Below are 27,074 nucleotides of genomic sequence, written 5' to 3'. Positions count from 1 at the left end.
AAATTGAACTCAAAGTTTGCATTGCACATGTGAACTAATCTTTTTACAAAGGCATCTTTCGAAAACTGTGTAAGAACCCCATTCATGCTGGGTCTCACCCAGCAAATCCTCCCTAGAAAAGCAGCTGCGTGAAGATTTGTCATGAGCAAGCAATAAAGACTTCCAGGGAATGAGTTCTGTACAGGCTTCTTGTTTGCCTACTAAATCATTGCCCTTCAAAAAAAAAGTCCATCTGTAGTTGTAATAGGTGTGTCAGCAGCACTTCATGCTAAGAACAGCTTTTACAGGATTAGGTTCGAGTTTTTAAGTGGCGCTACCATGGAGCTCTTGGGGGCAAAGAACTCCTGGTTTAATGCAGCACATTCTCTAATGCCCTTTTATGTCTGTTGTGAAATGTGGTGAATCTCTGAGCACACTAAAATGAAGAAAACTGTCTTCAGGAGTAGTGGAATTTTGAAGCAAAATGGCTGTGTGTGCTTTAGGAGCAGCCAGTGTGTTTGGAGAGCTTTCTTCAGGTCTTGAAATATTAATGATCTTGGCTTAATATAGTAGAAAACAAAATACAGTGCATGAAACAAGGAGGAAAAAAATCCTTGAGTTACAGAGTGATGACCTTGCAGTACCCACTGAATGCATCTATTCCCTTTTGGACCATGGAGTATGAAAAGACAGGGAGGAATGGTCACAAAAATCTTTACCTGCAACATTTTCCTGTCTTTCTAGAAGCATGTTATAGCCCAAATAGGATTTTCAGCCTTGAGCTAGAAGTATTTTAATACCCAAAATATGCTAAAGATAGCTCACTGTTTAATGATTTATGTGGTTTGTGATGTTCATATTAAGGGTAACATTAGAGTTTACATGTTTAGTGTTAAAACCATGAATAACAGAATTTTGTTGATAAAAGCAGTCAGCTTGGTTTCCTCTGGTGTTCTGTTTTTTCAATGCCTTGTCTTTGTATGTAGCAGCAAGATCCTTCCTGCGAGTGTCTCTCCTGGTCATAGGAGTCACAGACTGAGGCATATTTCTCATCTGAGCTGTGACAGTGAAAACCAGGAGTAATATCTAAGACCAGCATCTGCCACTTGACTGCTGCTGTTGTTAAACCCAAGACACGTAGTGATGTAGCAACTTGCTCACCAGATAGTGCAAATCATATATATAAAAAAAGAAGGATTATTTTGTTTGTTTGTTTGTTTTGCTGGGCAAGTCCTATCCCAGGCAGAATTAACTGTTTTTCAGGTGTTGCCTTTGCATTCTGCCAGTGCCTGGCTGATGGGCCAGACGTGGGGGTTTTGAATTTGTGTTCAGGGACCAAAATCGTTCCTGACATGGGGCAGGCTGGGTTTAACCCCTGCAGTTCTCCCTGCCACAGCCGTAGCTGCTGATTTTAATGGAAACCCTAAGGCTATTTGAAGCATGGCCAAAACACACCTTGCAAGTCGAACCTTATCTAATACCAGGATGCATGTGAACTGTGTAAATCTCAGTCACTTGAGCAGTGTGTTTTCCCAAGCTCCTCTAGTCCTGTGGCAGCCCCAGCGAGTGACACGGGGCTGATCTCCCAGCGCTCTCACACATGGCGTGTGGCACATCGTAAAGTCAGGACTTGTTAAGGACATTTCATAAATGGCTTTGGCTAATAAGAATGAAGTAAGTTGCTCTTTTATAAACGTGTTACTAATATCCCTCTCCATTTCCCACTGGAGGGCTTCATAAGAGAAGCAGGGAGAGAATGAGGGGGGACTAAGGGAAGGTTGAAACAGCAAGAGTGAGCCCTGGCTGTGCGGGGGCTTCTGCCCTCCCAACAGGAGCCTGTGTGTAGCAGGGGAACCCTAAAGGTAGTGTAGGTGATAAATGACAAGATGTGGGAGTGAGTCACACAGTAAATACTGGGAACAGCCTTTCTTTTTACTGGTTTGCATGCCTGGGAATTTTCTCTCTTCCCTGCAGTGCTAAAAGCCAGTGGTGGTGATGGTGGGCTTTTTTCTCTAGCCAAGGGAGAAATTTCTAGGATGACATACCTGTTAGCCACCATGAAAATGTGTTATTAATGATGCTAATGAGTTTTTTCCAAGTGATGTAAAAGTAGCCTTTTGTGAAAGTCCTGCTTTTATGGAGCTGATGTCACCGAGAGCTTGCCAGCTGCACGTGGGCCCGGGTGGCAGTGGTGCAGTCACTGCTGCGGCCCAGCTTTCAGCAGGGGAGAGCATTGCTGATCTCCTCCCTTGGGGAGAAAGAGCCAAATGAATTCTGCCTTGCCAGGAGGGAGATGTGCCATTTCCGGGCATGTTGGGTTCCTGTCCCACTCCCTCTTAAAAATTGGCAGTGTCTGACTGTCAGCTGCCATTCCTTAAGTGGTCATAGAATAGACCAATTGCACCTCTTTTGTCACGCTCTGTGTGTGGGGGGTGCAGGTGGACATGGGTTAAGCCACATGCAACTCCACAGTAAGCACAAAGAGGCAGCTGATTTTCTGGCAGTCTCAACAGAAGAGTATAATTTTTTTTGCCATCTCTAAGCCAGCTTTTAAAATGGCTCCTTGTTGGAATTAGAAATCAGTATCCCCTGACGTAGGACTACTCGTTAAGAGTGTGATGATTGTTAATTCTTCACCTGGGGCTAAGAGGACATCATTAGATCTCTTTGAAATGTCTCCTGCCTTGATTTTGAATGAGTAAGCTAGCAATTTATGATCACAGCCCGGGCCAGTAACACTCTCCCTTCCTGTTCCTCTATCTAGCTTGCAAAATCGGATACTACAAGGCTCTCTCGACAGACGCTGCCTGTGCCAAATGCCCGCCCCACAGCTACTCCATCTGGGAAGGCTCCACGTCCTGCACCTGCGATCGGGGCTTTTTCCGAGCCGAAAACGATGCTGCCTCCATGCCCTGCACTCGTAAGTTGGTCATTGAGCAATCTCTTGCCCCTTTTATCACCCATTTCTTCTCTGTGTCTCTAAAAATGCTTCTGACAGCAGCATTCAGTAGCTCTTATGGCCCTTTGCAGATGTAGTTTGCATTTTGGGTCACACTTCTGAGTGACAGTGTTAGTTCTCAGCCCTCAATTCCTAATGGTGGCATGGTTGTGCTGACCCTTGTGAGCTTGCAGTATAAATAAATCAGGAGACATGGTTACAAAAGAGGGACTTGCACACCTTAGCAACACAGCTAGAAGTAAAATACAGGCCTCAGTTTCAGTCTGAGCAGCTGGCCAGTAGAGCACATCGCCTTTCATATCATTAAATATGAGTATTTGTAGAAATTCTGAAAGCTTTCCTTGCAATTGTATGACCTCAGGTAAACAGGTAATATTTGTAATCTCATTATATTTCTAATTTGCTTGAAATATAGCTGGTGACCCTTAGGAATCCGAGTATTCATCTGAAAGGGGTGCTAATAATAAATCTTAAACTTTTATGAAACAACCCCCCAATGCATGGTTTGTTTTATCTTGTGTAGTAAATACATCACGTGCAGCAAATGGAATTTGCTTTAGCTCCACCAAAATGCCTTCATCAGGGAGAAGGAGAGGTGCATTGAGCACAGCCACAAGGCTGCTAGATAAACTCCTTGTCCTGTGTGTTGGTTAATGGCTCATGCAGTTGAAGACCTGGGATTCCAGGCATGTCCTGGTGTTAAATTGTGATCATCTAGTTCTGGATTTCACTTTCTTAGGAGCGGAGCAGTTAGAAACAATAAGTGAAAGGACTGTAATTTACCAGGGGGATATCCATGTGTGGCATTCCCTGAAAGCTATTGGAAGTGTTTCCAGATTTTTGGAGTTCAGCTGTATATTTATGTAGAGAGTGTGTGTGTCTGAGTGAGGAAAGGCCGAGATATTTCTTTTGTAACGTTTTAATATATTGAGAATTAATTTTGTGAGAGATGACTCACATTTATTTAAACCTTAATTTCTCCCTTACAAGGCAGAAACAGAGCATGTCCATAACTAAGTTAGCACTCATCCCTTCCCCACACCCCCTTGATTCCAGCTGTTCTCCAGTGATTTCCTTCTTTTCAGCAGAGAGTTTTGCTGGGTGGTGGTTGAGGAGGCCAGGGCATAGCCAAGAGCAGCTGCTTTTGCTTAGTAGGAAGCAGAGTGGTGCATATATCCCTTGCCAAGTATTGACTGGGAATGGAGTCTAACTGTATTGTGAAACCTTGTCTAAATGGGCAAGAACATACTTTCTATAATATAATTTACACTACTGGATCTAAAACGTGACCAGTTTGATAGGAAAAATGTCCTTCTGCAACAACAAAACTGTTGTTTGGAATGTGCACCCTGAATAACATTATACCAACGAAAGTTTTTCAAAGCCCTGGTCCCTGTGAATGGTATCTTGACCAAATTGAAATCAAATTAGTAATCAACTGGTTGAATTTCAATAGGCATGTGCAGTTAGGGAAGTATGAGGAGAGAGCAAAACATTTCCAGATGGGGAAACTGTTAGCAAATGAGATGTATGTTTGCTGGTATTATTGCAAAATGTACCCCTGCAAGCTTAGCCCTTTTTTGTCAACTCTTGGGCCTGCTGCAGGCACTCTTCCCCATTCCTGTCTTGGCAGGTCAGACAAAGCTGAAGTTCCTGATCTTGGTCTTTTACCCCAAAAATACAGAGAGGAAAGGAAAAAAGGCAAGGGCTGTGGTGCTGGCCTCAATATTCATCTCTGCAGCAGCCTAGGAGGGTTCTGCATGCAAAGGCAAGACAACACCACCATCCTATGGACACCTGCTCTTGGAAAACTGGCCTGTCTCTGGAGGTCCTGTTTCATAGCTTTGCATTTTTCCTGTAGCTGAAGGGCTTGTTTTTCTGTGATCCAAGGTGAAGGATGACACAGGACTTGTTTCTGAGCTGGCCTGTGGGCAGCTGTGCCCCCCAGCCCTGCCATGCCCCTCTCTGAGCCCTGCCTTAGCTGTGCTGGAAGGGAGGTGCCCGCTCAGGGCTGAGACTCAGCCCTGCCCACCGAGCTGTGCAGGGCTCTGGGGGCTCTTCCTTTGCCATGCTGCCCCTCTGAGGGGCCTCTGCCCACGTATCCAAGGCAAGGGACAACACTCAGAGGGCTTCTGCTGAAGGAAGACCCTTCAGAAGAAGGTCCCCATTTGTCTGACTTTCCTGACAAGACGTGTAGGCAGAAGGGAGCATAAACATCAAAGGTGCTTTCAGGTGGATTCAGACAGTAATCAGTTCTTACCAGTTGGTTAAACCAGGTGACAAACCCAATTCCCTTGTGCTGACAGCCATAATAATCAGGCACCTTCTTTGTTCATTATGCTCTCTTTAACTCTGGTATTCTCATTCAGGCCTGCATTTAGTAATCGCTCAGTGTGACGGCACACTAATGAAGAAATAAAACAGTATCTGAGATCCATTCTTCTAGCAAAAAGATAGACTCTGCTCCACTGGCTTGTAAAATCAGGTTTCTGTTCACTTGGAGAACTATTAGACCAGGTGAATAAAAGTAACATTGGATAATTTGGAAAGAACACCTGGAATGGACTGTGGATTGATCCCTTCTTTATTATTCCTAAACACTTTTTAAGATGAAGAACTTCAGCCTTCTTAAGATGTGTTTTTGTAAAGCTTTGACCCTTAGCTATTGATTTCCTTTAGTAGTAAACTGGCTGGCCTTGTCATTTATCTCGCCTTCTAGGTTGGGGGAGGAAGACTGTTAGGACTTTCCATCAGCCTGATTGTGCTAGTGGATGAAAGGGAATTAGAGAATTCCCCTTCCTTTTCCTTTCTTGCAATTCCCATGATAAGTAACAAAAGCAGTAGCTACTTCCTGGTGTGCTGGCCAGGAGAGGTGCTCCAGAGTTTTACCCTTTACCCCATGACACTGCTCTCTGACATTGCCATCCCTTGCTAAGCTGTAAAAACTGTGTCTGACCTCAGGTAAGCCAGGCATCAGGCTCCTAAACAAGTTACTGAAACTCTGGTTTTAGTATTCCGCTCTATTTCAGCTCTGCTAGAGTGAGTGATTATGTCTGGTGTAAAGTTTGTGCAAGTCAGAGCAGAATGTGGCAGTGTGGGTGCAGAGAGGGCAGAGTGGGCTGTGTCAAAGGCCAGGCAGAGCCCTGACACACATGTATTTACTGGTGCATCTTTCCCCTCAAACTTGCCTCCTGGGGATAATCATCAATGTGTCCGTCAGCACTGAGGGGCAGAGCCAGCCTGGATCTGCTGCTTTGGCCAAACTTGGGAATTCAGACTTTGAGCTCTGAAGCGCAGTGGGCTTGTCAGCTGTGTGCTTTGGGCATGGAGATGGGATGATTGACTTGTAATACACCTGAGCCCAAACCATGGGAAACACCTTTCCCTTTTGGAAGCATTGCAAAATTAATGTCAAGGCAACTCTACGGGCCTTCATTATATTTCAGTACAGAGAGGAAGGGTCTTTCATAAGGTTAGCAATGTAATGGAGAATAAATTGCCTTACCCACACATGAATCCATGAGGCAGGAAAACAAATCAGTCTCAATCATGGCCCTTGTCCCTGAATTCCCTTCTCTGTAAGGAGATATCCTGTGAATTGCAGCCTGCTGCAGGCAGGTGCAGTTCCCACCCAAATTAATGGGCATGCTCCTGCATCCCCACCATTAATGACTTGGGTTCTCTGACTCTTAACAAACAATGCTCACATTATGAGCGAGAACAGGATGGTTTTTGTATTGTTTATGTTGTCTGTTCAATTCAAATTATTAATGATTTTTAATTGGGAGCCCTTTACAAAAGAGAGATTACCATCATGGACTGTCCAGCTTGAAATCTGCCTCAGTAAATGACCCTGAATAATTTAGTCAGTTGTGTCACCCAAACAGGAGCTGATGGATGGATTGATATTTTGTCATGGCCTGAAATATTTCAAAAACGGTTGCATTTAAGACAGTTTATTCTGGAGAAGCTTGGAGATAATAAGAGCAGATGTAGTGAGATGCAAGAGAAGAGTGCCTGCTTTAAAAGGACCTTCTCTAGTCTAGGTTATCAAGAAACTGAATAGCCTGACTTCAAACAGCAAACATCACTTACTTGTCTTTACATTCCCCTCTTCTAATTGAATTTAGTGCACTGCTGTATTTCCTTCAGAAAGTATATTGTTTTTAAATTACCATTTCAGTGCTATTACTCAAGGCTCCTGCTTCTAATGCTTTCTGACAGTTATCAGCATAATGAACCATAATGAAATGATGAGCAATCTACAGTGGAAACTCAATGTGAATTCCACTAGAGCTGTGTGACTGTGTTGTTAAAATTTGAATGCACATTAAAATGACACTGTCCTTATTTGTTTCCAAGGTCAAGGCTTTAAAAAAGGTTTCAAAGGTCTAAACACTTCAATTTTGTTAATGTTGCAGTGTAATATATACCCTTAACTCAATCTTGTGTTACATTTAACGTATCTCAGAGATAAATATTTGACCTGCATTTTCAAAAAAGAGTGAATTTACCTACCTAATAACTATGGCTGCAAATGAGTAATTACGTAGGAGCTGATTATTTGAGCACATGTTTATAATGATTGCTTAAACCATAAACAATATAAATAAGCAAATGTGCTCTTTTTCCTTCAACTGAACTTGTTCCTTTTCTAAGTTTCCAGTCAGATATGGATTATCACCACTGTGGCTGCTAGGAAAAAGGGAAAGCAGGATACACCACACAGTCATGCTGGCTACTGCATTGTAGGTGGCTTTGCACTGGCTTTGCCACACTTCCACACTTGTGCTGGCACTACTGCAGTCCTCTGCTCTTGGAGCCTGTTCTCTGTAGTATCAGCTATATGCCAGTAGAGCCTCTGCTCTTCAGAATTTAAATTTATGACATATTAACTCTTCCACATCTTTATATATATGTCTGCACCTTCAGTAAATGATTTTGTTCTTAAAACATCCTATGATATTGCTCATTATGTAAATAGTACATCAGAATGCCTTTTAAGCTGTAGTACAGCAGCTACAGGAGCAGAGGGAACAGTGGGTAGGCTGTAAGGAGAGAATGATTTTTATTCTCCATATAGGCTGGGAAAATGGACCATCCATCGCTGCATCGCTGCCAGACTGAGAGAAAGGGATTGTGAGTGATGGGAATCTCAAAGGAGAAAGCTGTCTCCCCTTGTGTGTGGTGATGGGCTGAAGGAATTGAATAAGAAGAGGAGTGGTTATGGCTTGAGCAGAGACAGGAGTAATTTGACAGTGTGTGTTTATAATCAGTAGACTTGAAATCATCACTCCTTTAAATACAGCAACTGTTTATTAGCTGTCTTCTGATTTTCTGGCCAGAGCCTTAAATTAACAGAGACATTTACTCAATTAAATGGGGGCTTTGATTTGGTTAGTCAGGACCTAGTTCTGTAGAGTTGTTGAAGTAAATTAGAGGGCAAACAGCATAAGAAATTCAGCAGTTGGGCCAATTACAGAACAGCTTATTTTTCTGGTTGGATTTCTTTCCTGTCAGACTGTCAGATAACTTTCTGGTTTCCGCAGTGGAATTCTTTTTATCTCGAAAGAGTGAGTGAACACAGGTGGTATTGTCTGCAGCACAGTGCATTAGAGTAGATGTGATAACATGGCTTAGCATACGTGACAATGCAAAATGTTCTTATATGGCAGCTCTTGGAAGAGAAGTTTAGAGCCCAAAGGAGTGGTACCTGTAAGCATCAGTTTCCCCACACCTCTGCCAGTGGTAACTGGACCTCTTTGCTTAACTTCTTTAGCCTTTTTAGGAGAGGAGCTATTAATTGGATTGTTCTCTAGGTGAAAGGAACAAAGCCTATTGTGAAGCTGTAACTGGGTTACTTCTGGCAAGTAAATAGGAAATTGTACATTCCAGTGAAATGGGCATTTTGTCACTGGCGCTGGTCCAGCATCCCTGGCTTGGCAGAACTCCTGCTGAAGTCAAAGGAATCTTGCCCAAGTAAATAAATGAAGAATTGTTTACCAAATCATTTGCCTTATTATAACCCAGTTGTGAAGCTGACTATGTACAGAGAGAGGGTGGAAATGGAGCAGATTCCTGGTATTTTAAGTGACTGCTGCATCTTGTGGCTTGTTGTCTTTGGTCTCGCCAGTTGTAAAACACATAATCTATGATGATAAATGGTCAGGAATAGCCAGGCAGGCAAGAAGTGAGGGCTGTCTGAGCTGCCTTTGCTTGTGTGAATTAGCCCACAACAACAGGGGACCTGTCCACAACTGCTGAAAGAAGCAATTAGTGGCAGCAACATACACAACTGTCTCGGGAAAGTGTGGGCTTTATTTGCAAGCTTAAACATACAGGACCCAGGTATTTACTCTGTGTTAGAACTTTTCTTTCAGATGGTTAGAGATCAACAACAAAGGCATGTCTGAAGGGCATCACGGCTCACATGCTGAAACATCATTGGCAGCTCCACTGCTGTACAGGTTCAATAAAGCCTTATGACATGGAAAGAAAAGGCCAAAGTGCTTCTTCTTGAACACTGTGCCTGGCAGGGCTTTGCCAGACGTTTTAGTCAGTGAACTTAAGGTGTTTAAGTGACATTGATTATTTAATAATTATTTTCTTTGCATCCTCTCTGCAAATAGTAGAGAAATACTCTCTCTTTCATGCTCTCTGAAATAGTCTCTTTCACGCTCAGCCCTGCCCCCAGTGAGATGATTCTAGGATCACGATCAAATTGAAGAGCATTGACTAGAGTTGTTAAAGGCCATCCATACGGTACCAGTGGGATGAGCTCTTGCTGAGAGAGCAGCAGTGTGACCCCGTGGGTGAGGCTGGCAACACGACCATCAGCCTAGCAGAGCCCTAGTGCTGCCTCTCTGTGCCTGAGCCAGCCCTTCAAAGGCACCTGATGTACTTCCAGATATGCTCCAAAGATCTATGGAAGTGTTCATTGTACGGATCCTTTTTTATTTTTTTTTTGTACACCTCTTTATTTGGTCTCTTTATCCTTGCTGTGTTACACTCAAAAGCTGGCTCTCAGATCTTGTATAGCAGATGTGCTAAACTTTTCCCTGCTTCTGATAGAGCATTTCTAGTCAGGTTTTCTTGCTATTAGACACTCGGATGCTTGCTCCCAGGTGCCTGCTGCTCCTTTAACTTATCAAAGACTTTGCTGCTCCTCTGTAGTGCAGCCAAGGCCAAGCTGCCGATTCAAAACAGGCCAGTTCATCCTGGGCTCCTTTTAAACCACGGTGTGCCATAGCAACCTTCCCTGTTGTATGAATCTTGTTTATTATGTAGCAAATTAGCTCAAGATTTCTGAATGCCCCGAGTTGCCTTTGAAATCAGGGCAGATGAAGAGGGTCAGCGTCTCTGGAGCAGGCTCATAAAGAGGATCCTTTTGTCAGTCCTGGTCCAAAGCCCACTGAGGCCGCCTGCTCTGCCTGATTGACTTTGATTAGCAAACACCCATAGCTGGCACACAGCTGCATTTAACAATGTTTTTGCAAGGCTTTCACAGTTTTAGGGTGAAGCTAGAAAGCTTCAAACTGTAGCAGGTTATCGTATTATTTTTAATACAGTATTTTAATATTTTTTTGTTTGTTAAAATTATTTTGAATCTTTATCGAGCTAAGGTCTGCTTTTTCTGCCTCAAAAAAGAAGTGATATTTTCTTCAAGGAGAGTGCGGGAATGGTTAAAGAAGATTAAAGTCTTTTCTACATGCTTGAGGTTTTCTGATGTCTGGTGGGAATTGCCAATGAAGCTTCCTTCTGATTTCACACTGTCAGGCGAACGCAGGCTGAATGCAGTGTGACAACCCACTTGAAAATAATTATCCACTGCCCTGGCTGCAGAGACATCCGTTACCTGCTGGAGAAATGTGCTTTTACACACGTGCCCAAGCAGATGGAGTAAATTATTTTTTTAATCATTTTCTACTTCCAGGGCTCAAAAGTTTCATCATGCTAGTTACTTAGTCACATACATACCTTTAGAAAGCAGTTTTCTTTTAAAGGAGATGCATTTTATATGCACTGATCCGGTGACTGACAGGATGCTCCTAACAAAGGCTTGCCTTCTTGAGGGTATAGGTTTGAAATATCTCCATTAGCACTTCCATGGAGAGTGTGGGTTTCAGTTTGCATTTTTAATAGATCTCCTCCCACAGCAAGATCTTTCAAGGTAATAACTCTTAACTATAACAGAGGCTAGTAGTAAATAGATGTGGTTGTAGTCCTAATACTGATAATATCAGTTCAGTCCTTAATGGGTAATGTTGCTGCCAGAATAATTCACTACCACTGTTGATGGCTGAAGACTAAGCTGGCATAAAAAAAAGGAGCTCCTGAAGGAGCCCTCTGTCAGGCTGTGACAGAAACATGCAGACAGGCAGCTATTTGTGGCTAAGAGAGCTTTATTTTGGGTGCCACCAGAGTGGCTTTCTTGGAAGTGCTAAATTCACTTTAAAAGAATTATTTGTCAGAAACCTGTGCTGAAGTGCTTTTTGGTTTGTTTTGTGGTATTTTTGTTTCTCAACACAAGAAAATAGTATATAAAGGCTACTTGTATATGATAAAATTGGCCAAACCAAAGCCCTCAACTTTATTTTCAGTCCTGTGGCCGTGGGATCTCTGACAAAGGGAAGAGGAATTTTTTTACTCATGTTCTACCTTTGGTGAATGAAAGTTGTTAGCCCAAAATTCGGAGCTGCTAGTTGTCTAGAAGTGGGATTCTGGAGTCCTGTTACCTTGGTGCAGAGAACCAAGCTGCAAGGTCTTTCTTATTTCTTCTCATTTTATGGGACAACAAGGTCACTCAGGAGCTCTTTTGCTGGGAATCATTTCTTTCTCATCTCCGCTCTCTGTGCTTTAATCCACGCCTCCTAACCATACACTGTTGCTGAACTAAATTAACTGGTTTAGTAAAGACAGTATTCTTGATGTCAAACAAGTCTGTCTGGTCTCCTTGTAGAAAACTGTAATTGAATTTACCACATACACCCACAGAGACTTTTAGAGAAACACCTTGCTGGGCAGATCAGTAATAAAAAAGGAAGATGTAAAACCAGGGATATTAAAACCTCTGTCATAACCATTTAAATACAGTTCCCCAGCACAGTGCCCTTACAAGTCTACCTCCAAATCCCAGGGTTAGTTTTCAGGGATATTTTTTGGTTGCGTGGATCTGTCGGGTTTGCAGCTGTAGGGAGGAAGGGAGGACAGACTTGGTTGGAGTCTCCCTTCACAACCAACCAACTGTGCCTTCCTGCCTGTCTCCCTGGAGCCCCTCCAGCTTCAGGAGCCCATCTACAGCTTGTCCTCTGCCATGCCTTCGGATGGGTTTGTGGTGTATGGCGTTTGTCAGGGGAGGGGCTCTCTCCTCCCCACTTGTGCCTTTGTGGTGGTGCTGCACTTGCAGTCCTGGCCGTGTCCTTGGGCACGCTGCAGTCCTGGGGTCTGTGTTTCTCTGTGGTGTGCATGAAGGGCTGGGCACGCTGATCCCTCAGGACAGCAGGAGTATTCACTCAGTTGTAGCTAATCCCCTTTGTGCTATCTTTCTTTGAAATCATTCATTGCATTGGGGTAGACATTCTTTCTCCTTGGCAGAATGACTTTGCCAGATTTGTGAGGCTGAGCCTCCTACATTTGTGCTGCTATCCTTTGGGGACAGGAAGAAAGGGGCTTTGGGATACCGTTCTCAGCTGGATGGCATCCAAACAAGAGTCAAACAACCTGTTGATGTTTGACTCAGCTATCTCTGATGCTCCTTAGTCTTTAGGGCAGCTGATTTAAATGGAAAATACTGTACTCCTTGCAAATAAACAGTTTACTGAGGTGTTATTATGCCCAGTGTTAGTCTGCAGCCTGGTTTGCTTCCCAGCTGTGTCCCCTTACCATGTGCACCCCACTGGTGCTGCTTCAATCCTGGAGAGCAAGTTCATTACCGGGTCTTCACCGCAGAAGCTCTCTGTGAATCACTGCAGCCCTTGGACCAGGCTTGATCCCTGCTATGCATCACCAAAGCTCCTTAAATGTGCCCACAGAGACCTGTAATCCACAGACAGCTGGCACACAGGGATCTCCTGTGGTCTGGAAGGAAGGAAGGAGACAGTCAGGTGTTGGTATGTGCCCTTGTCACAGTTTTCACCAGGTCCTTGTCAGTTGTACAGGCGTGTGTGGGAGGCTTCTGACTGGAGAGAGACTTGAGTGTAGGAAGGGAGGGAGGCAAATGTTGATAAATGAAAAGTTAAAATACTGCCTGAAGTTGTAGAAAGAGTGCTAAAATACATCAGTCCTTTTAATACAAGTAGTGCTTATGCTATTAACGCCGTAAAAACTCTTGTTTTGCTGGATGTTTTTTTGCCATAGGGTGAATTGTCCTAAGACAGACAGATCTCTCTATCTGTGGATGAAAGACAGATAGCTGTAATGGCTATAGCCTATTGCAGCAAGAGAAAGCCAAACAATCTGCATTGCCCAATATATTTAAGGAAATCGAATAGGAGGGTTGAGGAAGATGGCAAGATTAGCTTGATGAAGATTATTTGTTGCTAAACAGACTCTGCAGTGTTTCCCTCAGCCCTGACACACACAATGAACTGCTCCACCCAGGGCCTTCCCATTTGCTTCATGGCTCACTTGATTTTGATGGTTTTATTGTGAAACAAGATTTATGGAGCCCCAGGAAGGAATAAAATTGAAAACTTCCGTTCCCTGCGTTCCCACAGAGAAGCCCCCCGTCCGTTCAGGGTGCTGGTTAAAGGGGCTGGAGAGGGATCCGGCTTTCAGGCCCCATGATCAAACTGGGTCCCCTTTGCAGTCACTGACACGAGAGGACTGAGTGGCTCTGCAGATCCACCCTCAGATTCTGCTGTCCTGCGCAGGGAAAACAACAGCACCTGCCTTCCTAACATCATAAAATGAGTTTTAAAATTATTCGGTTTTCAGAATTAACATGTTTAGATTTTATTTTGATTTCCTGTAGGAACTGTCGCATTTTCAAACTGTTTCAGGCAGTGTGGCAGTATTGGCTCCATTCTTCCACAGTGCCAAATAGCCCATGCAATAGCAAGCTTCCATTGGCAGGCAATCGATGAAAAATGCTGTATATCGTGGGACTTGTGACAAAATTACAGATGGTGGTGGTGATTCAGAAGCACGGGTCCTTGTCTCCTCTCTCATCTGCCCTGTAGTTAGACTTTTCTGCCAGAGGACACGGGTTTGTGTGAGAATGATGGTCTGGCTGTCAGGATGCTGCTCCCTGGATCCTGCTAGCTGGGTTCATCCAGGTACTATCCTGGCCCTTGCAGCCTGCCCTGGCCCTGAAAGGGTTTGTCTCATCCATGGGCAGCGGCTCTGTTGTCAGAAACAAAGCAACTCCTGATCACCATTGAAGGAGCGGATCCGCCCTGTGTTTCAACATCTGAAACCAGGCCCATCAATCTGAAGCTATTCCCCACTCCCTGTGCCAACAGCTCCATTGATGACTATCCTCCAGGAAGAAAAGAAATTGCTTTTCCCCTCACTGTAACGTCAGCCCACCATTTGGAGACTCCCCCGCATCTTCCTTTTCATGCTGGAGGTGGTGCACTCATGCCTGTGACCTGCGAGCATCTGCTTCCCTGGTTTTCCGCTTCGCCGCATCTCTGTTTAGACACTGCGGTGCCCTGTCCCACATACTAATTACTGACTTTTTGCTTCTGAGGAGCTTGATTCATTCTGGCACATTTTCCCATGTGAAACTGGACTTAGAGCCTTGGAAAATATCTTAATGGACACCAGACTAAGTCTGAGTTTAACCCCAAACTGGCTGCTGTATCTGAGCTAAGAGGGACATCTTTCAGACTGCAGCTGTGGCAGTATGAACCCTCCCCCATGGGGGTCTTTGCTTCAAGAATGCTCCTGTGAAACAGGGATATTCTTGGCCCTGGCAGAGCTGGTGCTGCCTGGGGAAGGAGGTGTTTGTGCTGGCACCACCTCATCTCAGCTCTCCTGGCTGCACTCCGAGTGGATGCTCTTGTGTGTGTGGCTGCAGCGAGTGAACGCTCTGTAAGAAAACACCTTTTGCTGTTCCTCGCTATCAAGCTCTTGATGTTTCCCACAGGAAGAGTTTCTCTTCAGGGCTTGCTGCTGCCAGGTCCTGACCAGTCTCTGGGAGGACACACAGCCTCAGCTCCCAGAGTCTCTGGCTGCTGCTCTGTGCAGGGCAGATCTTCACTGCGCAATGTGCAGCTGGGCTTGCAGCCTGCTGAGGCTGCTCTTCCCCCAGAGGCTTGTGTTGGTTTTCCCGTTCCCTTGACAGTGCAGAGGGACAGGTGTTGTTACCTTGTGCACCTGCCTGCCCTGAAGAGAGCCCAGGTGTGAGGCAGGCTGGGGAAGTCCAGGGGGGAGAGAGTTTGTTTCAGTTCCTGCTCAGCAGTTCCCGTGCTGCCGCTTGAGTTCACGATTTCAGGAGTGTCTTCCACCTCATTGCACCCAGAGTTTATTTTTGAAAAGAAAGCTCGTGTATTTGCAGGCTAAGCAGACACCACTTTCTTGTACCCAGGGGAGCTGGCAAAGGCAGCTTTCGGGGGAAGCAGAGCAGTTTATGGTACAGAGGCATTGGGCTGGACTTGGGACTGTTTTGACCACTGCCCTGATGTGCAAAGCGTGTCTTGTGTGCCCTTGTCTCACCACATCTCTCTCTGCCTCCATTTCCACATGATGAATAGAGATTAAAACCAGTTTCTTTCCTTTTTCTGTCCCGCCTGGTTTTTGGATCAGGAAACCTCTCTTGCTGTGTTCAGTAACTGATCTTTGAGTAAAAGGGTTTTGTCCTTAGGAATCCAAAATGCTGCCAGTGCATAAATAAAAGGCATGAATGGCAGCCTGGCTGAGCAGCAGGCAGGAGGGCTCCCTGGCTCAGGGGCTGGACTCAGCTCTCTCTTCTTGCAGTAATTCTACCTGTCAACCCCGATTAACTCAGAGACTGTTTCAAAGGTTTGGCAAGAAGGGAGGATTTCCCTCCTTTCAAAAGAAATATATTAATTTTGTATTTTTGAAGTAAACACAGACAAACAATCCCTGTTTAGTTACTCCTGCAACAGAGACCTTTCATTTGGGTACTGAAGACCCATTTGAGCTCTATGTCATTTAAGACTTTTCTTAATCTAGCTACCTCTCTCAAAATAAAAGTCCTGTCTCCTGTTGAGCATGTGTTACGTCCTGGTGGCTTCAAGCACAGACCTGAGGAGGTGATGCAGCCCTCAAAACCTTGCCCTGTGCAGACTGTTCAGGCTTCAGGCTCCCTTTGAAATGAACCTGATAAACTGAGGAGGGAGCCACAATTAATCTTCCCCATAGTCATCCCTTAACAGCTTAACCTTTTTGCTGTTACACTTGATGAGTCACTTTGTAATTTCAGTAGAATTTCACATTTTCAATGTATTTGGTTCCTGTCTTACCACGATGACTGTTTTTTGTACCTTTGGCATATGAGAGATTGTGACTTATTTATTTATACACTTAATGGAGCTGTTGGTGCTGGCTGATTCTTTTTTGCCAGATTCATAGTTTCATAATATTTGACAAATTTGCCAGAACTTCCTCCTTTCCTTCCTGTTCTTCAAGGAGATCTAGTTGAACTTCTTTTGAATTGCAATCATCAAATGTATTTTGATTAAATCTAAGAAGCTTTCATGAGCTTTCCTGTGTCTTGAATTTGTGACTTCACAAGATTATTTCTAGTATTTTTCTACTAATAATATTTGTATGTAAAGCCTGACTATCAGTAGTTAGTGGACACAGCTATTTTTACTGTGTTCCAGTTTGGATTGATGCATTTTGCAATCTTCATTCTCATTCTGTCTCATTTCTGTTTGATGCAGTGCTTACCTGCAGCCCTATCCCAAAGCACTGTGTGTGTCAGAGTCCCTGTGTGCTCTGCCCCAGAGCAGGCTGCCAGGGGATGGTCAGGGAAGCTTTTTGGGATGGATGAAATACCCATCTCTTTCATGGCTTCCCTCTGAATCATCTGCCTTAAATTTAAGGGTACAAAAAGTGTGTCTCAACTGTATTGAAATTAGATTAAGAGTTGCAGGATTAGCTCTTCTGCATTTTCAATTTGCCTGTGGGTTTGAGGCCTGTGGGGATTTAAGCACATAAATAGGATTTGTGCCTGTGCGTTGGTGGGCACGAGGCAGGGCAGGGAGAGGTGCTGCAGGGGCAGGAGGGGCTCTGCCTCTGGGCTCTGCCCAGCCTGCCCAGGGAGGTCCTGCCCAGCCTGCCTTGGGCTCTGTGCTCTGATCCCATAGTCCCTGTGTTGGAACCTGCTGGGAGCTCTCTGGCAGCATGTTTATGAAGTCTCCATCCCTGTGGTGGAAAAGCTGACCTTGTGTCTCAAATCCAGCCTTATTGCCAAGCTTTCTGTCTGGTCTCTTGTTTCTGACCAGGTTTCTTTTATCAGCCCTTCCTTCAGATGCTCGCCATATTTTCCTCTTCAGTTCTTTGACTTTCTCCAGCAGTCCCCTGTTGTAAACTTTATTTTCCATTCTTCAAAGCCTTAGTTCTGTGTCTGGCTTCCTACTCAAATCTCCATCCTGCATGCTGAAGTGTCATGTTCAGGTCCCTGCTTGATGGGCTTCGGTGTTCACTGAATGGGATTTGACACCAACTGGTCTGGAAAATATTGCACTTATATTTTTCAGAAAAAGATACTATGAGATATTTTTATAATAATTTCATTGAGAGTCTGCCTGTAGGTAATGGGGGACTTTGAAAATCTCAAGTGAAGCAGAAGTTTGTGCATTTGATGCTGTGCTTAGGAGATCATGGAAAAAAAAACGAGTGTAAGATATGTAAATTTAACATTTTTGGTAACAAGTATAAACAGTGAAAGGGAAAACGTCCCACTCCTGTTTAATTGCAATACTGAGCTTTCAGGCTCATTTAGAGCTGGAAAATACTGTTAGTTCATCAGATAAAGAGATCAGAGTTTGACTTACCAGTTAATTTTTTTACTTTCATTAGGAACATAGAGAAGTAAAATTCTGCTTGGTTTCTGCTGTCCTTAACTTAAATGGGAGTTGCACAGCATCTGGGACCCTTAACTCTGATGTACGCAAGCTTTTTTTTTCCCCCTTAACTAAAAATGTGTGAACTTTGTCATTTTAGGCCCTCCATCTGCTCCCCAGCACCTGATTTCCAATGTCAACGAGACCTCAGTGAACCTGGAGTGGAGCCCCCCCCAGAACAAAGGTGGCCGTGAGGACATCTCCTACAACGTGGTGTGCAAGAGGTGCGGGGCGGGCGAGCTCAGCCGCTGCCGCTCCTGTGGCAGCGGGGTGCACTTCAGCCCCCAGCAGAACGGCCTAAAAACCACCAAAGTCTCCATCACCGACCTCCTGGCACACACCAACTACACCTTTGAAGTCTGGGCGGTGAATGGAGTGTCCAAGCAAAACCCCAGCCAGGACCAGGCTGTGTCGGTCACTGTGACAACTAACCAAGCGGGTAGGAACATAAACAGCAATTCCCTTCCCCTCTCTGCTGCCTGTTTTTTAGGAAAGCTGTGATTTCCATTATATTTAGCATTAGCGAATGAATGTGAGGAGGCCTAAGATGTGTAACTGGGTCAAACCCTTATTTTCTGGTGATTTATATGGATACTTTAAATGCTTCAGAGGCAGGGAGAGAGGAGGGTTTGGGTGCTGTGTCTGGGAGCAGGCTGTGCTGCAGCATGCGGGCAGGACGCTGGGAGGCATTCTGCACAACAGCACGGCTGCCCTGATCCCCCCTGGCCCGCCAGCAGCTCTGCTCATTGCAGGGGACACCCTGTATGGGGACACAAGGATGTCCTTGATGTCTGCAGAGGGCAAAATACATGCCTGGGGAGCACAGGGTTACGCTCCTGCTCCCCTTGAAAAAGGGCTGTGTAAGATTCAACAAGCGGAACGAGTGGGCGCCCGAGTGGGCACCAGCTCGCCTGCCTGCTCGCTCTCCTCTCCTGGAAAGTCAATTAGATTCTGTCCCCTTGTTAAATAAATACCTCCTTAACGTGCTGCTGACAATGTTTCGATTGATCAGAGCTGGCATTGCTGTAGAAATCCTATATGAGCTTTCAACTTCATGCTGACTGATTTTTGCGTTTCATTCATCTGGGAGAACGAAACACTTCTGTGTATACGAGATTATTTCAGATACCCTGGGCAGCTCTGCTTTTTTAGTACCCCATGCTTGACCTAGTAAGGGCAAAGGCTGCAGCAGCAGATTGCCATTTCGTTTTGATGCTAATTTGTTTGATCTTTTTCTTTAATTCCATGAAAACATTTCTTAGTCTGCAGCCAGCTTGGGTTTAACGCACAGGGTTCCAGTTGAATTTTTAATTTAATGCACAAAATTATATACATTTGAATATGACACTCTTCTAAATGCAAATGAGATCTCCAGACTGTCAGACTGGCTAGAGGACCGTCAAACCTGTTATCTGATGGCTCAGAGTGCTGATTGCCTTCAGGTCCCACAGATGTTGCAGGCATTCAGCGCCTCAGAGCGTAGCTCACAGGGTACCATTTATTACCAGGCTTACGGTGTATGAGACAATATTAATATTGCATATTTTGATAGGACCAGACCATATAAATATTTTGAATTCTGTTTCCTAGTAGGTGTGTGTGGAAAATAGGTAGGCATAGTCTAAATCTGCAGATTTTAGCTGTAGTCCAGGACATGTCAGTGTTACCGGTGAGAGATACATTCAATTTTGCGGTGACAGTTACAAGCGAAATTGTCAGGTCTGTGCTGAAGCGCCTTTGAAAATCTGGTCCAGTGTTTTTTGCTCTTCATATAAAGTTGACAGCATCCCTTTTAAATTATGATTCAAAAATTCAAACCACCACTTTGCCTAGTGAAAAGAAGACTAATAGAGAGCAGGGGCTATTAGGGAGTCTTGGGAGAAAGCCGTGGGAGAGTGCTGTCATACGCTATACGAAAAGAGAAGGTTGAGAACAGCAGCAGGGACAGTGTTTTTGTGCTGTGAATGCCTAGCAAAGAGAGTATTTCTGACTGATTTTGGCATGTGTAAGGATTAGTGGATGCATATATGCATGAATAAGTGAGCGGGATCCATCTACCGTGTGAAAATTCTACCATCTTATGCTTTTATATGCAAACCAAAATCTGATTGAATATGCAAATAAGAATTGATTTTGTTTATTATCCATGAGTAGTATTCTTCCCATCAGGAAATTTGTATTTTTGCCAACATTTCCAGTCTTGAAACATGCCCAGTTTATCAAATGCGTCAGAGGGACAGAGAAAATTATACTGGTATAAATGAAAATTAACTCCAAGGTGCACTGTTCTCCTGCTCTTCATACAACTTTGTGGTTTCTGCTGCATAGAAGATCTAAATAGAAATGTGTGGCCTAAACCTACAGATCCCAGCTGAGATAAATAGCCTTACATATGCAAATTGTCCCATTGATTTTGGTGAAACTGCTTGCTTGAGTAAAGGTTTGTAAAGTTAGACCCTTGGGTTTTACAAGTATTCATCTGTTTAATCATTGTAAATGTGTGTCTGGGGTGCATTAAAATCCTTGTGCCACTAATTTTCTTTCACTATATTTCATTATAAAGAAATCATGTCATGATGGTGCACTGCCACAGGCTTGGTTTTCATCTTGCACCTTTCTTACATTAATGTAAAGCTGCCTTGGTTTCTTTAAGGCAATTCTAAATTCAGATTAGAGACAAGCTCCTCCCTTAATAGCGCTCCTTCCCTGTTTTACTAATAAAAATGAAGCCACCAACACTGAGAATTTGTAAATTACTTCATTGGTTGTGCTCTCTGTGCTTGTGCTTGATAGGAAAAAAATGTCAATATGGGGAGTTTTTAATAATTCTTTACATATGAGCAGTGCTTTTGGGTTGTCTTCTGGAGAATTTGCTAGAGTTCTTTGCAAGAGGTGCATCTCTGAGTTAAATTCAGTAAAAATGATGAGTATGCAAGAGACCAGGGAATTCTTCCTCATAACAACTTCACCTTCCAAATATGCAACTGGATGATCTGAAGAAAATAGGCAGGAAATTTCCGGGCAGTTTTTGACGTGAGGATCAGGAATCTGGGTGTCTGTGTGTTTGCTTGCCGTGGTGCCAGCCCCTGTGGAAGGTGTGCATTTGGAGACAGGCAGAAAGTACTGAGAAACCACTTGTGGTGTATTCAGCACAAAATTGATGGAATGCATTGCAGTGACATAAAAGGTGCAGTTGAAAAGCACAGGTGGGTTTTTGTTTGCTTTTGTCATTTTACTCCTGAGGTAATGAAATGAGGCAGTTTCCTTTCCACTCTTCGTTTAGAAACTCTTTTCAGTTTCCGATACTATAGAAAAGTGTTAAATGAGAATAAGATTTGCCATTCAAAGTAGGATCAAAAATTGTTTGAAAAAGTATTTTTTCTGCTTCTTTGGAAAAGGTATTGCTTTTAAAACTTGCCTTAAAAAAAAAAAAAAAGCTAATTTTCAGGCATTGAAGCAAGTAAAAATTTCTATTTCCTAGTGAAATACTTCAGTGTTGTGACATTTTAAGAATTTTGAATTAATTCAGCTCATTGTTCTGCATGTTTAGTATAATTTTTCATTTTTAATTTTTTTTTTTTTTTGACTGGGAACTATTACTATTTTTCCCATAGGAGATTAAAAAAAATAGAAAAAGCAAGGATGGAACACTGAGCTGGTGAAACTTGGAGCCAATATCCTTAGCACAATGAGTACTGCAAATGCTGTTATTGAGGGTCTCACCACTGGCAGTGGTGGCTTTTGGCCTTTCAGTTTTCAATGAAATGAAATCAGCACTTTGTCCATCTTTAAAAATTTGTGAAATTATTTGTGGAAGAGATGCAGGCCAGCAATTCTCATGTGATGGTGCTAGGAGAAGCTAATTTCAATGAGGAACTCTGTCAGGCTGTTGACTGAGTAGCTGAGAAATCTCCGGGCTTCTTGATAGGTTTTTGGGGTTTTTTTTCTGCTAAGGTTAATGCTGCGAAGCTGCTCAAAATTAAAAGAAAAGCTCTCAATAAAGAGATCTTGTTTTCAGCATGCAGGAAGCTTGTGTGGTTTTCTTTTGAAGATGTGCTGACCAGTTTATATATTTATTAAGGATTAAAGAGCTGATCTGTTTGTGTCTCCAGCCTGAGAGGCAGGTTCCCTGCTCAGTCCCCCTGTGTGCCCGTCCAAGGGGGCAGTGCCACTGGGGCAAGGTTTTTGCCTGGATGTTGAAGGCATGCATAGGGCAGGGGAGTGGTATGGGGGGCAGAGCCTACACAGGCTTAAAAGAGATCTAAAATCCAAACTTATTTTCCTGCTTGCTTGGCTCCCTTTGTTCTGTTTGCATTCTATGATGGATGGGTGTCCTGCCTGCTCCTTTGCTTGTAGGAGTTGAAGAAGTTGATATTTCTGAACAAACAAACTGCCTGGTGATTTGTTACCTTGTTAGGTTACCTTGGGCTCTGTGTTTCCTTAAGTGGATCAGCAGAGCTGGATGGATGCAGGATGTGCCAATTAGGATGAAAATACAGTGTGTATAAATAAACTTCTCCCGTTGCATCACCCTGGATGTTTTCAAGCTGCCTGTGCTCAGGATCAAGAAATGATCTTTCTGGAGAATATCTTGGGCTGTCTGTCCCAGCTATTCCTGCTCCTGTTGTCACTACTCTGCCCAGCCCCTCTGTGTGTGCAATGCCCCTCTCCTGGCCTGTGCAGCTGTGTGTTCACTGCCCCAGAGCTGCTCCATCCCTGGCAGAGCAGGGGGCTGGCAGTGCTGCAGTCCTTGCCCCTCTCCTGTGTGCTCCCCAAATCCTGCACTGGTGCTCAGAGCCCTGCTGTGCTTCACTGCCTTTTCCAGGCAGGAGCTAAAATGGGTCATGGTGCCAGGATTTCAGCACCCCGGAGAGGATTCATGGGAATTGAGTATTCTGGGACAGGCTGCAGTTGTGCTGAGCCCAAAATACTGCTAGTGCAGGGAAGGGAAATGCCAGCTGTTACTCAGTTTCATTTAGCACTTCTATTTGTTTGTTGTTTATATTCTTAATTCCTTTACTAAAAGGAAAAAGAAACCCCAAACCTAAAAGATCCCAATCCTTTGAGGATGATGGTATTTTAAGTCAGAAATGGCAGAGGTAGGGGGAAAGAATTGGGAGTTATGACTAATAAGTTCTACTGGACTTTTTGGTTGGGGAATATATATTCCCATTTTGCATTTTGGTGGGTCTTCTTTGAAAGCCCACATTTCCTTTCAAATGCTGATTAGGATTCCTCACGTGTTGTACAGAGCAGCACAGAAAATGCATATAAGGTCTTACATTATGCCAGTGTGGTTTAGCCTGTGCTGAGCTACTTTTGCAGTCAGTAAAAATTCATGGACATACATTGCCCTTGGTCAGTATGCACTCCTCGTGTCAAAAAAATAATAGTTGCTCAGGCAGATCAAAAGCAATGTATGCCAAGGCCAGGAAAGCTAAGGATTTTAGTATTTTCTTTTTCATGTACTATTTTCCTGGATATTTATAACTTACCTATAAAGAATTACTCTGTAGTGAAACATCAAAAGACATTGTTAAGTAGATTTCAGTCACAGAACTTTCTTTAGGTGACTGCCTGAACACCCTTAAACTTCCACTGGAAAATAAAATTAACTGTTACTCTGAAGGTTGATCAATCCATCTGATTCTCAAAGCTCTCTTATGTTCTTTGAGTATAATCCTGGTTTCAATAAAAGTAACAGTAAATCATTTCTGTTTGCTGAGAGTGAACTTCACATTTTTTGATTTTGTGTGTGGTGATATTTATGTGCATATTAAGAATCTTATCGATAGGGAGGGGCTGAAGGAAGTTAATTTTGATTTTAAAAATTGCAAGGTCTGTAGTCATTCAGACTGCTAGTTTTGTGCTCAGCCCTTGCAAAAAAAATGTTCCTTTTTCTAATGCAATCCTGGTGAAGAGCTGTTTATTGTTGTGTTGAAACATAATTTTTGAAGGGCTGTATAACCCCAAGGAAGACTTCATCTCCAAATAGCTGGCAAAGGAGCTCTGTGAATGTGAAGACAGAATTCATCATGCACTCGTGTCACAGTTTCACAGACCCTATGAAATAGTGTAAGCTGGCAAAATAAGTCATTTTCTGTGCAGGCATCCCCCTTCCCTAGTGCCTGGTGAGGCTGTGGGGATGCTCGTGCACATCAACTCTCCAGCCCAGCCCCTGCCTTGTTCTTTGAGGGGATGTGGGGATGGGGCTGTGCTGTGGGGTTTTGTGGAGGGCAGGATTAAGGTGCTGGGCCAGGCTGTTCCTCAGGAATCTCTGCACCTTTGGAGGGTGTTGAGGTGACATCCAGCTCGATGGCCCACCTGGGAGAGGTGCAGGAGGGTGACTGAGTTCGTGTCACTGCCCAAGCAGAGGAGCGAGTGGCACTCCAGATGCTGAGCACAGCTGGTCTTCCTGTAGCCTTCACAGGCATCCAAGAGTCAATTTTGTTCTGTATTTTTATTCTAAGTACTTGCTACCAGCACAGTCCCACCCTTTCCAGTTACTTGTTCCCCACAGCCAAAGGATACAAATAGCCTGTTCCAGCAGTCCTTTTTCAGGCACACAAACCCGTGAGGAAACTCATGCACGTATCTGGGTGTGTATAAACAGTCACAGCACCCTGGCCACCCAGTTCCCAACAAACCTGATTTAAAATAATCTCTCGGCAAACATCTGGATGTGTGCCAGCTGTCCGGAGCATGGGAAGTGTGTGTGATACTACTGGCTGCATTCTTTTTTCTGTACCATGTCAGGGTAATGGGAAAAGGGAGCTGCAAAGGGGTGTTCTTGCTTTGCTTTAAGGTGTTTGTATTAGGGATGATAGACCAGCAAATTATTCCCCAAATGGAGCTGTGTCAAGCCTGAATTCAGTCGGAAAAAAAATCAAAACTAGTAAGCAAGGACTTGGAAAAAGGATGATCCATGAATATAACACTCTGAGTGATTTCTTACAGCATCTTGCAGAATTCCAGGGTAATTATATGCAACTTTCTCATTTTGGATCTGAATCAGTGGGGTTTCTAAGGCTTCACGTTTTTCTGCTAGACGTGTGCAGCGATCCCCCCTGCACATTGTGCAAGCAGGAGGGTTGGGACAAGCTGCCTGCTGTGGTTGGGTTTTATCTGCCCTGATCAGTGAGGTGACCTGCCAGACGTGCAGGTCAGCCTTTTCTTCACCTGCCTTTTCTTCCCCTGCTTTGGCTTTCAAAGGGACTTGTGTTTTGGCTTTGGACATCTGAAGATTTACATTGAATGAGTTACTGTGAAGACTTCTGCAGCAAACCAAATGGTGTATTTTGGGAAACCACAGATCTTTCAAATATTAATGAAGTGGGAGATCCAGAAAGAAAAGTGATCCCAGCACAAGAAATTTGGGAATTGCGTGGAACTGAAAAGTGGGGGGAATACTTTTGAATAGGCAAATTTCAGCATTGAGCCTGAGATTTCTCAGAGACTTGAAGATGTCATGTGTTGACTGCTTCAGGTTTCTTCTGCTGCACGTTTAATTACGTGTGTAAGTTTAAGTGTCTGAGTAAGGAGCTTCTCCAAGCTGGCAGATGCAAGTGGGAGTTTCTTCTTAACAACTCCGTGTTCTTGCAGAGGCTTTAACTGATGGTCTGTAATAAATGTGTAGTTATAGGCATACGTGCTCCCGTCTTAAAAACAAAACTGGGAAAACTATTGTTGAGAAGGATTAAATTATTATTTTAAGGTAACTGCAGCGTTCCACAAAGAAATAATAATTAAAATAACAACTGCCTGCTTTCTGGCAAAGCTGTCTGCACCACCCATTTCCATGAATTTGTATTCAAGGTGGGGGATACAAGTCGTGGTCGGAAGGAAAAAAAAAAGTGCTTTCTAAAGATCCTTAGTAAATAACCGGCTTCAGGGTTCAGTGAACAGCTTAGACAAGCTGCATGTCAGATAGAGCCAAGATGTAATTGCAGCATTTAAATAAAAGTTTGGTCACATTTTTTAAAAGATCTCATGGTTTGCAATGGAAAATGGAAGTTAGTTACACACCCTCCTAGGGAAAGAGATGCTTAATTTCAGCATTGGGTAGAGTTGATCGTATTTAAGTCATATAAATTTACTTCAAGGAGGCATAAAATTCTGGTCTCAGTGATGTTGGTACAGATGAATAGTTACCAAACTGACAGAGATGGAGATGCGGTCCTGCAGCTTGTATTTGCCCTGGACTATTTAACTGTGTGCTCACTTTCCCTGGCAGCAAACTGACATTTCCCATTCATAGAGCTAGACAATTGGTGTGAGCACTTCCCTTAAACAACTGGCACAGAAATATTTTCATGTGGAAGGAGAATTTGCCCAAGAATGTTTGTGGCTACTGAATGTTTAGATGGGCTTCTAAATTCTCTAGTTGTTTTTGCAGCTGACTAAATAAATTGGAAAGAGGCCAGAGAGACAGCAGAGTCCAGTCGGTAGTTCAGCAACAATAAAAGGCTTCGGAGAACTTTATCAAAGCTTCCATTAACCCCCTGCTGATGTCCTCAAACAGCATTTTTTTGAGAGTAGAAACACAAAAGCTAGGCTGCACAACTGCCCCTGTGTGTCCATTCACAGTCTTTAAATCCACACAGTTACTAATTAAAATGCCACGCAGAGTAGCACAAATAAACATCACTAGTCCCTGAAGCCCAAAAGTTTCTGCATTGGCTCATGGTTTGGAGGGCAGGAAGCTGAACTGACCCCAAAGGGTGGGTGAAGCAGCCCATTCTGGTTCAGATATTCCATCCTTGTGAAATGTGTGTCAAGTCCATCCATATGCATGAAATCCCACTCCCAGAATGCCATCCCAAGGCAGCCCGTTATATTTTATTTATATGTTGCATAGCACTGTGCTAAACCGTGAGGGCTAAATAGAGCTGTGGCATGCCTGCTGGCTCCCTATAATCATGTTTGCCAGCTTCTGGTGGACATCAAAATGCTGAGCACACGAGTGAATGCTGCTTCTTTCATTGAGAAATGTCACTTCAGATTTAGCCCCACGTGTGAACTGGTGTGCAGGCAGCGCTTTATTATCGTGGCAGGGCTCCTGTGGGCTTCCCCTCCCAAACAAAGTGGGAGCCTCTCTC

At 43.8% G+C, this 27,074-nt stretch overlaps 1 protein-coding gene across 1 annotated transcript in view; it reads left to right on the top strand.

The window, feature by feature from the left end:
- Window positions 1-27,074, top strand: part of EPHA4 (EPH receptor A4) — a 105,654-nt gene that overhangs the window by 38,924 nt on the left and 39,656 nt on the right. The window contains exons 4-5 of the mRNA XM_038145428.1: window positions 2,744-2,899; window positions 18,077-18,415. Coding sequence (XP_038001356.1) covers window positions 2,744-2,899; window positions 18,077-18,415 — 495 coding nt within the window. The remainder of the gene's footprint in view (window positions 1-2,743; window positions 2,900-18,076; window positions 18,416-27,074) is intronic.

This window comes from Motacilla alba, chromosome 9, assembly GCF_015832195.1.
Source record: "Motacilla alba alba isolate MOTALB_02 chromosome 9, Motacilla_alba_V1.0_pri, whole genome shotgun sequence".
Lineage (NCBI taxonomy): Eukaryota > Metazoa > Chordata > Aves > Passeriformes > Motacillidae > Motacilla > Motacilla alba.
This window is presented reverse-complemented; position numbering and strand designations above follow the sequence as displayed.